The 16,434-nt window shown below is 36.6% G+C and overlaps 1 protein-coding gene across 7 annotated transcripts in view; it reads left to right on the top strand.

Annotated features, from left to right (window-relative positions):
- The window catches only part of cep170aa (centrosomal protein 170Aa), an 86,185-nt gene extending 69,983 nt beyond the window's left edge, over window positions 1-16,202 (top strand). For 2 of the 7 annotated variants that reach the window (XM_049481361.1, XM_049481355.1), the window contains 8 exons: window positions 3,031-3,096; window positions 6,551-6,791; window positions 9,065-9,245; window positions 10,456-10,632; window positions 10,838-10,926; window positions 11,010-11,103; window positions 11,225-11,276; window positions 11,909-16,202. In XM_049481361.1, the coding sequence (XP_049337318.1) occupies window positions 3,031-3,096; window positions 6,551-6,791; window positions 9,065-9,245; window positions 10,456-10,632; window positions 10,838-10,926; window positions 11,010-11,103; window positions 11,225-11,276; window positions 11,909-12,138 (1,130 nt within the window). In that variant the 3' untranslated portion in view covers window positions 12,139-16,202. The remainder of the gene's footprint in view (window positions 1-3,030; window positions 3,097-6,550; window positions 6,792-9,064; window positions 9,246-10,455; window positions 10,633-10,837; window positions 10,927-11,009; window positions 11,104-11,224; window positions 11,277-11,908) is intronic. The other 5 variants (XM_049481357.1, XM_049481356.1, XM_049481358.1 and 2 more) reach the window with 5 other exon arrangements.
- The last annotated feature ends 232 nt before the right edge of the window (window positions 16,203-16,434 follow it).

Genomic DNA, 16,434 nt, shown 5'->3' with positions numbered 1-16,434 from the left:
CATGTTCTCAATGGGGTTTAAGTCAGGACTTTGGGAAGGCCATTCTAAAACCTTAATTCTAGCCTGGTTTAGCCATTCCTTTACCACTTTTGATGTGTGTTTTGGGTCATTGTCTTGTTGGAACACCCAACTGCGCCCAAGACCCCACCTTCGGGCTGATGGTTTTAAGTTTTCCTGCAGAATTTGGAGGTAATCCTCCTTCTTCATTATCCCATTTACTTTCTGCAAAGAACCAGTTCCACTGGCAGCAAAACATCCCCAGAGCATAATACTACCACCACCATGCTTGACAGTAGGCATGGTGTTCCTGGGATTAAAGGCCTCACCTTTTCTCCTCCAAACATATTGCTGGGTGTTGTGGCCAAACAGCTCAATTTTTGTTTCGTCTGACCAGAGAACTTTCCTCCAGAAGGTTTTATCTTTGTCCATGTGATCAGCAGCAAACTTCAGCCGAGTCTTAAGGTGCCTTTTCTGGAGCAAGGGCTTCTTTCTTGCACGGCAGCCTCTCAGTCCATGGCGATGTAAAACACGCTTGACTGTGGAGACTGACACCTGTGTTCCATCAGCTTCCAAATCCTTGCAGACCTGCTTCTTGGTGATTCTTGGTTGACTCTTGACCATCCTGACCAATCTCCTCTCGGCAGCATGTGATAGCTTGCGTTTTCTTCCTGATCGTGGCAGTGGCACAACTGTTCCATGCACTTTATACTTGCGTATAATTGTCTGCACAGTTGCTCTTGGGACCTGTAGCTGCTTTGAAATGGCTCCAAGTGACTTCCCTGACTTGTTCAAGTCAATAATTCGCTTTTTCAGATCCACACTGAGTTCCTTTGACTTTCCCATTGTAGCTTTTGTAGCTGAGTCTAATCACTGGGTCAAATGAGCCCTATTTAAATGGGCTCATGAGAAGTCAACAGCTGTAGTCAATCAGAATCACTTACAAGAAGTGAAGAGGCCATGACATGAAGCTAATTTGATTGACACAACTCGCTACATCACCAAAATTGACAAATTTTGTTGCTGTTTGTATATTTTTGACCCAGCAGATTTGGTGACATTTTCAGCAGACCCATAATAAATTTATGAAAGAACCAAATTTTATGACTGTTTTTTGTGACAAACATGTATGTGTTCCGATCACTCTATCACAGAAAAATAAGAGTTGTAGAACTTATTGAAAACTCAAGACAGCCATAACATTATGTTTTTTTACAAGTGTATGTAAACTTTTGACCACAACTGTAAGTCTTGTCTCCAAACTTATAGTATACTTAAATATTATGCCCTCAAAAGTCTCCAAACGTTTGATATGCTATGCTTATATCATCAAAATATTTTAATATATTTAGCCATAAACCTACATACAAAATAGGTCTTATACCCTGCATGGGGCCAGCATATTTTTTTTACGTTAATAACTTACCTGTTCAAACGAACAATTTTGCTAAACTCTGCTGGTAAAGATCATTATCACCCACAGTGCTTTTTACTGTGAGTCGTAATGTCTTCTGTGATGTACTTCCAGTACACACCTGACACGATTGATTGATTTGTCTTTTATTACCTGTGATATTTTAATAAATGCTACAAACTCCCTTTTCTGAAATGTTGGGACATTTTCTAAGATGCTGCAAAAAACAGGTTTTGTTCTCTTGAACCTTTGTCACAAAAGTTGTAGTGTTTTATCTGAACAACAGATTTTTGTTTTGTAAATATAATAAAATGTAGAATTTGATTCCTGCAAGACCCATAGTGTGACAGAGGTATGTTTACTGCTGTGCTACTTGACTTTTTCTGAAGGAGCTGGGGAAACTAATTGGTGCGGTTTTGCTGGTTGAATTTTTGCTGGTTGATTCTTTTCTTCATGATGCAGCATACTTTGCCAATTACCCAACCCACTTATTAAGACTCCTCCTATCACTAATGATGCCCCAACACCAGGAGGGTAAAGCTAGGATCAGAAATATTGGTATGTTTTATGTTATATAGTATAGAAATTATGAATGGCTTTCTCCTTTCTTGACAGAGTTTCTTAAAGCAGGGAGGACTTCATTAAGTGACAGCCTTTTTTTTCACAGTGCTCTGAAGCGCTTGCGGCTATTTTGGTCACAGTAGCATGACAGTTTCTCATGCAGAGCTGTCTGAGGGCTGAAGGTCATGCACATTTAACTGTGGCTTCCGGCCTTGGTCTGCGTGAACTGAGATTTTTTGGACTCCCTAAAACTTTTTACAGCAATACAGTATTATATAACGCAGGCTGTGAACTGAGTGACACTTCCCTCACAAAGTTTTGAGCAACAAACCATCTTGCCCTAGACTGACCCTTTGGGTGGATCTTTCTTTAATACCCAGCCTTGATAGCTTCTCCTGCTACTAATTAATCTACTTATTATGAATTTTTTATTCTTATTACGTCTCGTCTTAAATGCAAAATAAACCTTTCAAGAACTAATCACAGTTTCTTGTTTTTATTAGCACTATAAAATGTCCCAACTGGTGATCTAAGTGATGCTTAATTACTAGGGATGCAACAAAATATATTTTATTCTAAATACATTTGAAGTAATTTTGACACTTTTTTCTCAACTGCATAAATGAAATAGCGAAAATATATTTTTGCATTTACAAAACTACTATTCACGTGTATTTATTAACGACTGAAAATTTCATAGTAGACATACCAATTATTAGCAATTTTGCATTTTTTTTTGCTATTTTCAGCCAAATAATGTGGGTTGCCTAATATACGTCACAATAAGTTTATAAGCAGTCAAATATTTATCAACAGAGAAAACGTTTTCTGTAGCTTCAGCTAAACAAAAATGCAGCTGGACATCTCAATAACTATCAGTCTGTCATTTTTTACGTTTCTCATGTAGAGAATAATTCAGCCTTTATCATCATTCAGTTATCTGTATTTCAGTTTTGTCTCACTGTCTCACTGTGCCTTATTTTCATTGTCTGCCGTCTGTATCTGTGGTTTGACTGTTCGTGTTCTGGTGTCCCCGCATGCTCGTATTGTTTATAAAGAGAGCTTTTATGCAGAGATGACTCTTCCAGAACCTGAAGATGGCCTAGCAGACGAGGAGCCCATGGGTACTGTACCACCTTTGGGCTGTGTGTGCCTTTCATTGTGTGTGTGTGTGTGTGTGTCTGTGTCATTGTTCAGCTATCTGGTGCATGTCGGACCTCCTTCGCATATGCAGTTGAAGTTCTAAAGAATGTAATAAAAAAAAAAGAACATTTAATAGTCCCTGAAAAAAGGCCTTGAATTCTGCAAATGTAGACGTAATTGGGCTCCTTTTTTGTGCATAGTGATTCTGTTTCAGTTCAGTCTTTAATAATAGTAAGAATTGTGTTGTAACAATAGCTATTAGGTAGCCCGTTTTATTAGCATTAATAGGCATTCAAAAATAATGATATTTATTGTCACTGGCAAGCAAAAAATAATCTCAGCTGTCTTTTGCCCTGTAAATTTGCTATAGGTATTAAATTTGAGTTTAATGTCTGTGGTAAAACAGTGCCCCAGTGTAAACATCTAATCTGTGGAGATAACTAAGGTTAGCAATGAGCTAGCTAACATTAGTGAAGAGATAGCTAACATACTAACTTTAGCAACGAGTTAACTAATGTTACTGGCAGATAGCAGATAATGTTCACTAATGTTACTTGGGTGAGCTAGCTTTAAAATAGTGCAAGAACCCTGTGTGAAATTCAAATTCTCCCTTAGATCAATATTAGAATTTAAAAAAAAAATCTAACAAATAAATGCAACTATGTACGTTCAGGCAGTGAAAATATTTATTTTAGGCAGTGAAATACATGCCTAAAAATAGATCAGTGAAACCAAGTAGGTCAACTAGATACATACACTTACAGTAACATTATCACAATATACAACTTATTATTTCGGTACTTCTATAAAATGTGTTTGTAAAGGTTTTACTTAAGTAACTCATAAAAATACATTTATTCATTTGTAAACAGAGTAAAAACATATTTTTTTTTACCATAATATATTTTAAATTTACCAATTTTTTGCTGTTTTTCACATTTTTTATTAAATTTGGCATATTTAAATTCTTTACATTGTTTTAAAAATGCATGATGAAATGACCAATAGAAATGCTCCAAAAGGCTAAAATCTATTTAAATTGGCTTCTTAAAAAAAAAATCTGAAATAGTTTTTTCATCTCCTTTTTCGTCTCCTGTATATTGTATTTTTTTCTTTGCTTGACAGCTACAATATATAAAAAAAGATTTAAAAATTTTATTTTTAGTTGATTTACATCAGTGAGGTTGCAGTTTGTAGCACTTAAGACAGATTTTTCAATAGGAATAGGCTCCAGATTAGCTATTTTGCTGATGCAAGCACTCAGCAATTAATGTCAAAAGCTTCAGTTCAAATAGGCCCACAGCTGACGCTGCATAGGCTCCCCCTGATGATGGCAGTGAGTCATAGCATCAATCTGAACAGGCTTACTAAAACCATGCCATCTTCTTTCTACTGGCTGAAGAGTAATTACAGCTTCAGTAGCTCTGTAAAGCTTATACGTTTCTACTGACTTCAGTACTAAATTTAAAAAAGTGATTTTAGCTGGGCTTTTTTTTAAATCACAGGTAAAAAAAATAATAATAAAACAATATTATATAATTATATATATAATTTATAACAGTGGGGAAGTTTGTAAAGGACATGACACAAGTATTAGGACATATAGTTTTACATTTGTCTAAATATACAAATACACAAGAGCAAAGATACTAGAAACTATGAAACTATGCAGTTAGATATGCATTATTTTTTTGCAGGAGAGAGAAGCAGGAATTGAAATTATTCTGTTAGAAAACTTAATTTTTAGCACATTTTACTGATCTGAAGAATATGTTGTGTCTTAGAAGTTACTGTTATGATGGTTATGACTGTGACCCATTTATAGTAATCAGGTCTGGTGGTTTGGTTTCTGCTTGGTGGAAGCTACAGCGCATTGCCTTTGAGCCGTAATTGATTTATTTATTCATATATTTGCTTTTTGGAATCTTTTGCGTGCTTCCCACATGACATTTTATGGAAACTTTTGTAAATATTCCCTGTAACCATTTGAAACAAGGTTTGTTTTTATAGTAACAATATCATTTTTTAAATTTTGGATTACTATTCTTTAATGCTTTAATGCAGTGGTTCGCAAAACATTTTAGACCGTCTACCACCCCAACTTAAGTTAAAAAGTCCAAGTGCCACCTAAACGTTATCCATAAAAATATATGCAAGCTAACTAGGGGTGAACGATATGGTCAAAAAAATGCAATGTGTAGTAACTATGTGCATATCCTGATGTCACTGTGAAACACAATTAATTAATTATATAGAAATGTATACTTCAATTCTCAATAGAAATGCTGCTAAACCACAGCAAAAATTTGGTGAAAAAGTCATGCGCAAGGCACATTGCGATACTTACACCCTGCCATCAGTTTATTTTCACACCTTGCGCTGCTAAAACGGTGAATATATCTATGCCAATTAGTACGGTGGTCTAGAAGTGAGGGGTGTTCAGGTAAATTTCTAGCGTGTTGCTATCTTGGCGGAGAAAAACAAAGATGAGCCACTGACTGATTAAAACCCTGACAACCATCAGATATACATGCCTATTTTAGCTATGCAGGTGCTCCAACCTCTTAGCAAGCGTAGACCACCGCTCGTTAAACACACACATGGACACGCCGCAGTGTGCAAATCAAACTTTTACACCAACAATAAACAGAATACTTAATAAAATAATATTGTTGTTCCTGTAAATGACAACCTTTACCATGCACCTTTACAGTGTCAACACGCAGGTCAGTTTCCTCTGCTGCGAAGAGCAGAAGCACAATGCACTGTAGGTCAGAGGTCAGAGTGCACCTGGTTCTTAAAGGGAATGGCAAGTGACATGCTGATCACTTGCTGGTTTATTTCATGTTACACCCAAAACACCCCCATGATTAATTAAGAGAATTAGTTAACCATTTATTTGGTGATGTGCCACCTTGGTGTTCTACACGTACCACAGTTTGAGAACCACTGCTTTAATGTATATTAAATAATAATATAAATACTACTGATTCATTTATTAATAGAAATAAACACAAATTGTACATCATTCAAACCTTGTATCTTTGATGGAAAAGGGCTGCAATTACAGTGTTTGGTGAATCTGGTGTGCGGGTTTGGTGTTTTTCTCATCCTCTAACAACATCCTCTAAGATCTTCCTGTGTCTGTGTCCAATACTGACAAGAGTCTGGTGCTCAAGTATTGACAACAAATCCCTAAGGCTTCTGACCCCATTTCTCAACACTCATCTCCTCCCCCTGCTTTTTTATTTTTTTCCCCATTAGAACCCAGTTTTATTTCCTAGCACACAACCCCAATATCCCATAATCCCATGCAGCTGCTTGCAGTAGATGACATAGGACTGGCTGGCTCTGAGGTTGAAATAGAAGGATAAAATAAGCTTATACTGTATGCTCTGTACCAACCACTAACCACAAGCCACTGTCTCTCTGCAGCCTCAAGCAGGTGGAGACGCCTGCCTCCAGAATATGCCTCAACCTCTGAGGACGAATTTGGCTCCAACCGGAACTCCCCCAAACACGGGCGTCTGCGGCCGGGCACCGCACTGCGCACCAGCAAGGTGAGCGCTACGCTCACAGCCACAACCAGCCCTGGTGGCATCGCCATGAAGCACAGGATGAGGGAGCAGGAGGAGTACATCCGAGACTGGACCGCCCACAGTGAAGAGATTGCCAGGTACCAATCAAATCTGTGTTTATAAAGTCAGTAACACACACACACACACAAATACATATGGGACAGTTTCCCAGACAGGGATTAAGCCTAGTCTTGGATTTCTAAGCGTTTTGAATGGAGATTTTTCATTGAAAAGAAAATATAGTCTACAACAAAGCTTTTACTGCATTTCATGTACCTCCGATGTCGTAGCTGGGAATGATGTCACACTAAGTTGGCTGCATTCCAGTAATCATGCAAATTTCAGTTGATAACAATACATTAATACATTATGCAGTATTTAGTGTATCCCAACATCATGGATACAATGTCCATAGATAAAAGTTGGGCAATGCTTTGTGTATGACTGATTTTATGAGACACAATCTCTTAGAAGTGCTAATTAATTTTATACAGCTCTGGAAAAAAAAAAGAGACCACTTAACAGTTATGAGTTTTTTTTATTTTACTAAATTGAAAACCTCTGAAATAAAATCAAGAGTAAGATGGATGATCACAACCATCAAATTAAGCTGAACTGCTTAAATTTTTGCACCAGGAGTGGCATAATTTTTTCCAAAAGCAGTGTGGTGGCCTGGTGGAGGAGAACATGCCAAGATGCAAGAAAACTGTGATTTCTCTTGAAACTTTATGAATATAAACTTGTTTTCTTTGCATTATTTGAGGTCTGAGGTTTTTTGTTATTTCAGCCATTTCTCATTTTCTGCAAAAAAATGCTCTAAATGACAATATTTTTATTTGGAATTTGGGAGAAATGTTGTGCGTAGTTTAGAGAATAAAACAACAATGTTCATTTTACTCAAAAATATACCTATAAATAGCAAAATCAGAGAAACTGATTTAGAAACAGAAGTGATCTCTTATTTTTTCAGAGCTGTATATGTGCATTTTATCTGAACACTGGAATAATCCAACCTGTATAAGCATTTCAGTCAAAATTTCTAACTTGAAACTAGGAAATTCCAAAATCTGAGCTCAGATATTTGCCTGGGAAACTGACCCTATATGTCCTATATGTTTGTGCACACCCTTACCTACAAATGCATGTAGCCTCCCTGTAGAGAAATACAGTAAATAAAACAGGACTCTCTGGAGCAGATATATAAACATGAACCTAACCTTCTGGAATCATGCTTATCATGCTTTGAGACCAAAGCACTGAGGGGTGGAGCAGGGGAATTGTGTTGTCTGGAATGCTGGTGATTCATTTTATGTTTTCGGTATGAGATGGGGAGTTGGGGATTAGGTGGAGTGAGGTAGTGATCATTTAATATCCTGACCTCACTGATGCTCATGGGGTTGCTGAATGCAATCAGATCCTCGGAGCAATGCTCCAAAGACTCTACTATTTACTATTACTTCAACAAAAGTAAATATGTAGGATTTTTGCTTTAACTCACCAGTGCCCTCAGAGTAGCACTCCTTTTTAGATCCCACTTTTCTCTACAGAAAGACAGAAATACTTGCTGTAGTTGTTATGATTAATTGAACATGAAGTTTGCTGAATGTACTTTAGAACAGAGTGGAGTGGGACATATTGATTTAAAATCAGAGTAGGGAGTATATGCTTGACTAATGCAGAGTCTGGGAATAGGATGTACTGTGCCCTCCAGAATTACTGGCACTTTTGATAAAAAGCCAAAAATATTTATGTTATAACTATGTTGTTAAACTTTATTTCTACACTGAAAATGATGCACGTTTTAAAGCTGTAATGTTTCAGTGATTGAGTACCTATGCCAGCCTCAGTCAACCAGTTCCCACTGAACATGTGTCCTTAGCTGAAGAGTCCAAAAACCATAAAATGTTTGGGTAAACAGAGTTAGATGCAGATTTATCATTTTTGTAATAAAATTCACTGAACATGTATGATTACTTTATGTTTTAATGTGGGCACCAGTAATTCTTGAGGGCACTTTATGAGAGGCGTGCCATCTCAGTACCATATCATGATATGTAATTTTGTTATTAAAAGTAAAATTTTTGAATACATGATCTCAGGCACAGATTTGCCTATTATAGTACTCAAAAACAATATTAATAGTCATTCTTCATTCTTTTTGGGCAGTGACTGAGTTTAACTGGTGCTCAGGAAACCATTCTGTTCTTTTATGTAATCGTGTGACTGTGTTTGGCACTGTGTTTGTGTGCATGTGCTTGAGCCATGTGCTGTAGGGCCCACCTAATGTTTGTGTTTTTGTTTTATTATTATTTGCTGTTTTGCATGTATGTGAACCCCCCCTAGTTCCCGACACCCGTCTGATGGTTAATAGGTTATTTCCCTGTGTGCGCAGGATCAGTCAGGACCTGGCCAAGGACCTGGCTATCCTGGCGCGGGAGATCCATGACGTGGCGGGCGAGATCGACTCGGTCAGCTCCTCTGGCACGGCGCCAAGCACCACAGTCAGCACAGCGGCCACCACGCCCGGCTCTGCCATCGACACAAGGGAGGAGGTACAGTACGCTTCACTGAACATCTCACACCACACTGCTGCTGTGCAGGCAGCTCGAAAAAATCTGCTGTACATTCAAGAGTTATTTCTGCTGTTATTGGTAATGTTGATGCAAGTTTACTTCTGGTGTTTTATAAGTGTCCAAAAATCAGAGGTTTCAGAGGTGGCCTCAAACCAGATGCTTTAGAGGTGACCAAAATGCATAAAATTTTAATAAAATATTACAGAAGATGTATTTTTTCCATTAAATTATATCATATTTTAGTGAGACCTGACTTATAATGACCCGACAATAATCTTTGGACACCTCTAAAACATCAAATTTTTTTGGTCACATTTAAAACTTCAGATTTTTGGTCATCTCTAAAATATCTGATTTTTGGTCATCTCTAAAACATCAGATTTTTAAACATCTATAAAATCTCTAATTTTTGGACAGCTCTGAAACATTGGTTTTTGGTCATCTCTAAAACATCTGATTTTTGGATACCTATTAAAAATGTCTTCAGATTTTCCACCACCTCTCAAACATCTACTTATTTTTGGCCATCTTCAAAGTGTGTTACGATTTTTGGCCACCTCTAAAACATAATTTTTTGTCAACATCCACCATTGGGTTAGCAAATGACAGACATATTCAGAGACCCACCTTTACCCTTTTTCAAGGCAACCAGAAGTTAATATGTTAATTAAAGGAGAAGAGGGTGATCCAATCAGTTCTTCTGGAGACTTTGAGGGTGTTCTTCAATGGTTCCTTAGTAAGGCAATTGGTTTACAACCATGATCATTCAAAACCCATTTAATGGCTAAATGGTTGCCTAGTTCTTCATATACTAGAAAAGCCTATTGTTGATTGGTTATTTATAAAGCATTTCAAATAAGTGTTCTTTAAAACAATAAACTAGTTTAACAATTGCTATGAGTATATATAAAACAATACATATAAAGAACAATTTCAGGACTATATATAACTATTTTTTGTTTATTGTGCATTCTGTTTATATTAAAATCAGTAGCCCGTGAAAAACAAATCATGCTAATTTGTTCTGTAGTTATGTTTATCTGAATTTATTTCAGTGTAACAGTTCAATAAGAACAAAAACAGTTTTCTTACTTAGTTTCATTATAAGAGACTCATTATTGCAATTATGGCTTTTTATCATGCATTCTTTCCCTTGACTTCTTTCTTTGTTTTGTCATTGTTGTTGCAGCTGGTAGATCAAGTCTTTGATGGAGGTCTGAACTTTCGTAAGATCCCTCCAGTGGTGCAGACGAAGGCTCCAGAGATAAACGGGCGCTCGGTAGAGCTCCGACCTCGAGCTCCTGACAGTATGGATCCCCAGGCTGCACTGCGCAGGCGCACATGGAACCGAGACGAGGTTAGGCCGGTATGAGCCTGATCCCCTTTTGCAGATTAGATATACACGCTGAAATAAATCACTCTCATATGCATGTATGCATGTAGATGTGTGTGAAGCACTCTGTAAGTGTATTAACCCCTGAAACTGGATGCATGTGGTCCACACTTTAAATCAGATCTTACTATTTGTGAAATGCTGACAAGCCTGCTGATTTTTATGTGTGTTCTTGCAGGCGGTGTTGGACACTTTGCTGTTGACTTCAGTCTCTCAGTTGTCCTCTAAAATTCGCCACTCTATGGACAAAACAGTGGGAAAAATCAGGTGAGTCAAATTTCTTTAATGTGAGACGTTTTTTTAAATATGGTATAGCAATAAAGTTCTAATGGTTATTGTTCATCTTCAAGGATATTGTTTAAAGACAAGGACAGGAACTGGGACGACATTGAGACCAAACTTAGTTCAGAAACTGATGTGCCACTTCTCAAAACCACTAACAAGGTATGTTTGATAATTGTAACCATCTCAACCTAAGTGTTTTTTTAAGTGGTGTTATTTATATTATTTATTCCAATCAATCAAAGCATGAGGCATTTACTAATAATATTTTAATCTTCTCTAGGAAATATCATTAATTCTAACAGAGCTGAAGAGGGTGGAAAAGCAGCTTCAAGGTAAAGACTGACTGTAAAACAGATTTAAATGAATACATTTAAAAGAATACTCTTTAGGCCTGTCACGATAAGAATTTTTTTGTGGAAGATATATTTTGCCCCAAAAATGATTGCGATACACAATATTTTTGTCATTTTAAGACTATTAAATGCCACTGGCATAATGAAAACAGCATAACATAAAAAACAATTATACACTTTTTAAAGATGACAAATTTTGAATTAATCATTTATTATAATTATACTATATTATATATAACAAGAATTATATACTTTTTTTTCACCTGCTTTAGTCCACACTGTGTGTATGGAGTCACAGGTATTGGAGGATGAGTGGCTGAAATACTGTTCACTGTTATATATGTGAACAAACATACACAAACAAATAAACACAATAGACGTGTTTCATATTGTGTTAATGACAACAAAGTTTAACCTAATATAATTGATCATATAAACATTAACATATAGAAATACCAATAAAGCTAACAATCAAAAAGTAAAACTCCAAATCAAAAGCTGAATGCTGATGTAAAATTTAAATTTTTCACATTTTTAAAGCCAGATAGGAATGTTTCATGGCACAAACACACTTGGCACAAGCATTTTAATCTTTTCTTTTTGTCCTGCAGTTATAAATGTCATGGTGGACCCTGACGGAACCCTAGACGCTCTGACCAGCCTTGGCCTGGGCAGCCCCACCACAGCCAAACCCAAGAGCAGCCCCTGGGAGCCTCAGACTGGTAACGGAGCTTCCAAACCCACCTCCACCACCTCACCCAGCCGAGAGCTACCCAGCCTAGGACTGGACCTGAGCCAAACCCAGCCCAGGGCGGAGGGGGGCGCCGTCACCAACAAATGAATGGAAATGAACTTCTAATGCCTGATACCTGACTGTCCTTAAACGGACCGACCTTTGCTTGTACATACTGTATGTATTTTACTCTCTGTGCCCTCCAAGATTGCAACATGGAAAAAGTCCATTTTTCCATCCTCAAGTGCACAGTGAAGGTCAGACCTGTGGATTCGGACCTCAACAAAGAGGGCAGCAAAGCAAGCAGACGCAGACACAGCTGCTGGCGACAGGAGGCGAGAGGTCCTGGAGCTGCCACTACACATCATCCTTGGTGTCAGAAGCAACTGTGCGTGCTGCAAGTGTGAATGCTCCTGTCGAGGCATGCCGACATGCAAGTCTGACTTTGTCGTGAACTCAACTTTCAACTTTCACAATAAAGCAACTCCAGTGCCTGTCTGCTCTCCCCTGTAAGCAAACCCTTCTACTAATGTCATGTACTTATAAAATGATCGTGATTTCTGCCTCAGACATGTTGGAAGGGAGGGGGTGCGTTCTTCACATACTGAGTCTGATGTCTGTGTAAGGTTGGTCTTGTCCCATTAAAAAGTCCTAGAGACCAAAGACCAAGACTAAGGCGTTGCAACCATGTGGGAGAATTACTGTTTAGATGTTGAAAAATTAAAAATGAGCGTTAAAAAAAATATGAGATCAAAAATGGTTCATAAAAGCAAAAGTAAAATACTATTTTACTTTTCAACTATAAAAGTGTTGAAAAGATTGTGAAGCTAAACATGAACCAGTTTACCAAAGCAAGAACATCACTATGGCAAAACAGAGTAACTTTAAATTATATCCAGTGAGGATTCTGATTGCCATTTTCTTGATTACACAAAGTGCATTTACACTATGAAAGTTAGCATACATCTACTCAGAGATTTCGGCTATAGCAAAAAATGACTATACAAAAATCCCTCGATCTGCATACACTGAATAAGTTGAACCTTTTGGACTAAAATATAGGTACAGTTCTAGAGTACAAAGATGTCAAAAGGTTTTAATATCAATTAAAGTTTGCTAATGATAGAGCACATATCATATCACGTTCAGTTTTCTCTCATGTTTAAGGAGAAGGTATTCAGAAGAAGAAGCAGTATTAGACAAGGCATTGGTGAAATGTTCTACAGCTGTGTTCACTAATGATCTAAGTTCTCTCTGGTTTATGCTGTTGAGACCTTACCTGAGCCTTATGACGAGCAGGCTTTCACATTATGCTTGCATATGTTTAAAAAAGTTGCAGTCTTTCAAATATACATAAATGAAGCTTTTTTTAACAACAGAAACTCAGTAAACTAACATTCTCTGTAATAGGCATCTGAAATCGAGTGTCTCTCTGTAGTCGGCATAAGGAAATACTTTTTTTACTGTGGGAAAAATGCAGAATGCCACTTTTTTACATTTGCTGCAATCACAGCCTGTGTAAACAAAATTATTCTAAACCTGAAACACTTTGTGTGGTATACATTTTTATATTTTCTTCTTCTAATGTCAATGGGTTCCTCTGAATTACAGATGATATATACATTCATGCTACAACAAGTTAATGCTGTTTTCCATTTACCTCAGAAGTTAAGAAGAAGAATATGAGAGCAGAGAATGTTTCAGAATGTGTTAGACTATTCTAAAACATTTTCACAACATAGTTAGATAAAGACTTAAAAGTTTACCACAGCTGAGTAATAAATATTTATCATTGCTTTGTGGTGAATCAAGACAAAATATAACTCACTTTTCAAATCCAGATTAGCATTGTTCCAAATTAGCATTGTGCCAGGTTAGCACTGTTCCATTTTAGAATAGTTCCAGGTTAGCATTGTTCCAGTTTAGAATTGTGCCAGGATAGAATTGTGCCAGGTTAGCAATGTTTCAGGTTAGCATTGTTCCAGTTTAGAGTTGTATCAGGTTAGCATTGTTATTAGCAAGCCCCGGTTAGCAGCGCTACTCAGCCGTGATATTTTAGATTCTAGGGGCATATCAATAAAAACTTTCAAATGGAACGCAGCAATGCACTCCTTTTGTCGAAATGATAAATAAAAGTAAGTCAATGGTTATTTTTATTCAAGTACAGAGTTCTATTGGTTGGTAAAATTCATATGTTATTCATACAGAACACTTATTTGATCCGAAAGCTTCATATTTAAATACAACTTTAAGAATAGGTGCCTGAAAATGTGCCTTATGCTAAAGCTAATACTAATGCTAACAGTTTATTCAAAAATCCAGCATTACAAAAGTACAATGATAAAAAAAAAAAAAAAACTGTATTTTATGGTTTCCTGATCTAACAATCTAGCCACAGGTTAACATTTTAGCCTTAAGATACAATGCTAGTTTGTGCATTTTGATAAAGATGTAAGAACAGCAGCACCTCAAACTGTAGCTTAAAACTGCCAGAGTTAGCTTAGTTAGCTTTAATTAACCATAGCACTTGCTGCATCTTTCAGTGAGTGTTTGTATGGGATCAGACTGAGACAGAGCAGCATTAGTTTGCGTGAAGTAATGTTGATTATAATGTTTAACGCTACATAAATGAGCCTGTAATTCCGAGGATCCAGTGAAAGTCAGGGGAAAATGTATAACACATACAGCTCACATACTGTATAACACATACAGAAAAAATAAGAGAACACTTCAGTTTCTGAATCAGTTTCTCTGATTTTGCTATTTATAGGTATATGTTTGAGTAAAATGAATATTGTTGTTTTATTCTATAAACTACTAAAAACATTTCTCCCAAATAAAATTTTTGTCAAAAGCAAAACTTTTTTTAAAGCATTTGTTTGCAGAAAATAAGAAATGGCTGAAATCAATATTTGGTGGATAACTGTTTTTTAATTACAGTTTTCATGCATCTTGGCATGTTCTCCTTCACCAGTCTTACACACTGCTTTTGGATAACTTTATGCCACTCCTGGTGCAAAAATTCAAGCAGTTCATTTTGGTTTGATGGCTTGTGATCCTCCACCTTCTTCTTGATTATATTACAGAGGTTTCCAATTTGGTAAAATTTTAAAAGAAACTCATAATTTTTAAGTGGTCTCTTATTTTTTCCAGAACTGTATATTCAGTTTAGAACGGTATTGTGTAACACAGGGAGTGCTTTCAGCTCCTTTTGATTTCCAAAAACACCATTAATTTTCACTTGGAGAAAAATCCAAGTTCCTTACATGGACAAAGTGTCGACTACAGAATGACAGCAGGACTTCAGAAGTGAAGTAATGTACGCTTAGGGGTAAAAAGAGACCCCGTATTTACTGTTGGTCAGCCTGTCAACATTTCCAAAATATTCTGAAAGTCTTTTTTTTTTTATGAAAGAAAGTGTTCCAGCATACAATGTGTGTACTGTATTATCTTAATCCCGTTTCCTCTTGCTGCTTGGCTGTATTTACGTTAATGGGGAGGGAGGGGGGTGTAGCTGAACCACTTAACCTACCTGGCCTTTCTTTGTGAACCTGTGTGTCGTAGAGAGTATAAGTTCAATAGTAAACCAATAGTAAAGATAGGTACAGGACTAAACACCCTTTTCTTTTTTCATGTTTGGTAAATGTATGATGTCACTAAGTGCCCGGTAATGGAAAACGTAGTTCTTGGGCCTGTTAGGAACGGAAATCATAATGTAGCGTGCTGAAGTGTCATTTTGCACATCCTGGACTGATGTAGGTTAATGATTTTTCATGTGTTAAAGCCCAGACAGGGTATAAAAGGACAAAATACCAAAATCATAATAGTACATTCTAACGTTCTCTCATTACAAGACACATATACATTGAGAGGATCCCCTCATACACTAAAACAGACCCATTAACACTGTACATGTTTTACAGGATGGGAAAACAGCAATGTGTTTGGTACAGTTTTTTATGTTTTTTGTTTTGATTGTTGGTTTTGTTTAAGCTTTTTGTCTTTTTAATTTTTTGACATTTCTGTATCATATTTTTTTTATTTTTATGTTTTTGATAAATACTACTTTTTATTTATTTTTTGTTCAATGCATTGAATGGTTGCATTACAGTTTTGCTTGTCTCTTTTTTTATGGAATCTTTTCCGTACTCTCAATAAAAGAGGAAATATTTCTGGATCGTTATTGGATTTTAATTTCTGTCTTTATACTACAGTCAGTTAGAACAACTGATTATTTTTTTTAATTTAAGAAACAGGCTGTAATACTGAGTGCAATATTCAAAAACATTAGAATCACCAGCATTCTGTATCTCTAGGTGAATATTAATTTTTACTGTTTTATTTTAATGTTAATCTATTCCTCAACAGAATAACTGAAGAAAGATACATCATGTTGAGCTCTGC

This window comes from Astyanax mexicanus, chromosome 7 (assembly GCF_023375975.1).
Source record: "Astyanax mexicanus isolate ESR-SI-001 chromosome 7, AstMex3_surface, whole genome shotgun sequence".
In the NCBI taxonomy this organism is placed as follows: Eukaryota; Metazoa; Chordata; class Actinopteri; order Characiformes; family Acestrorhamphidae; genus Astyanax; species Astyanax mexicanus.
Note: the sequence above shows the minus strand (reverse complement) of the source record. Positions and strands in the feature narration are given on the sequence as shown.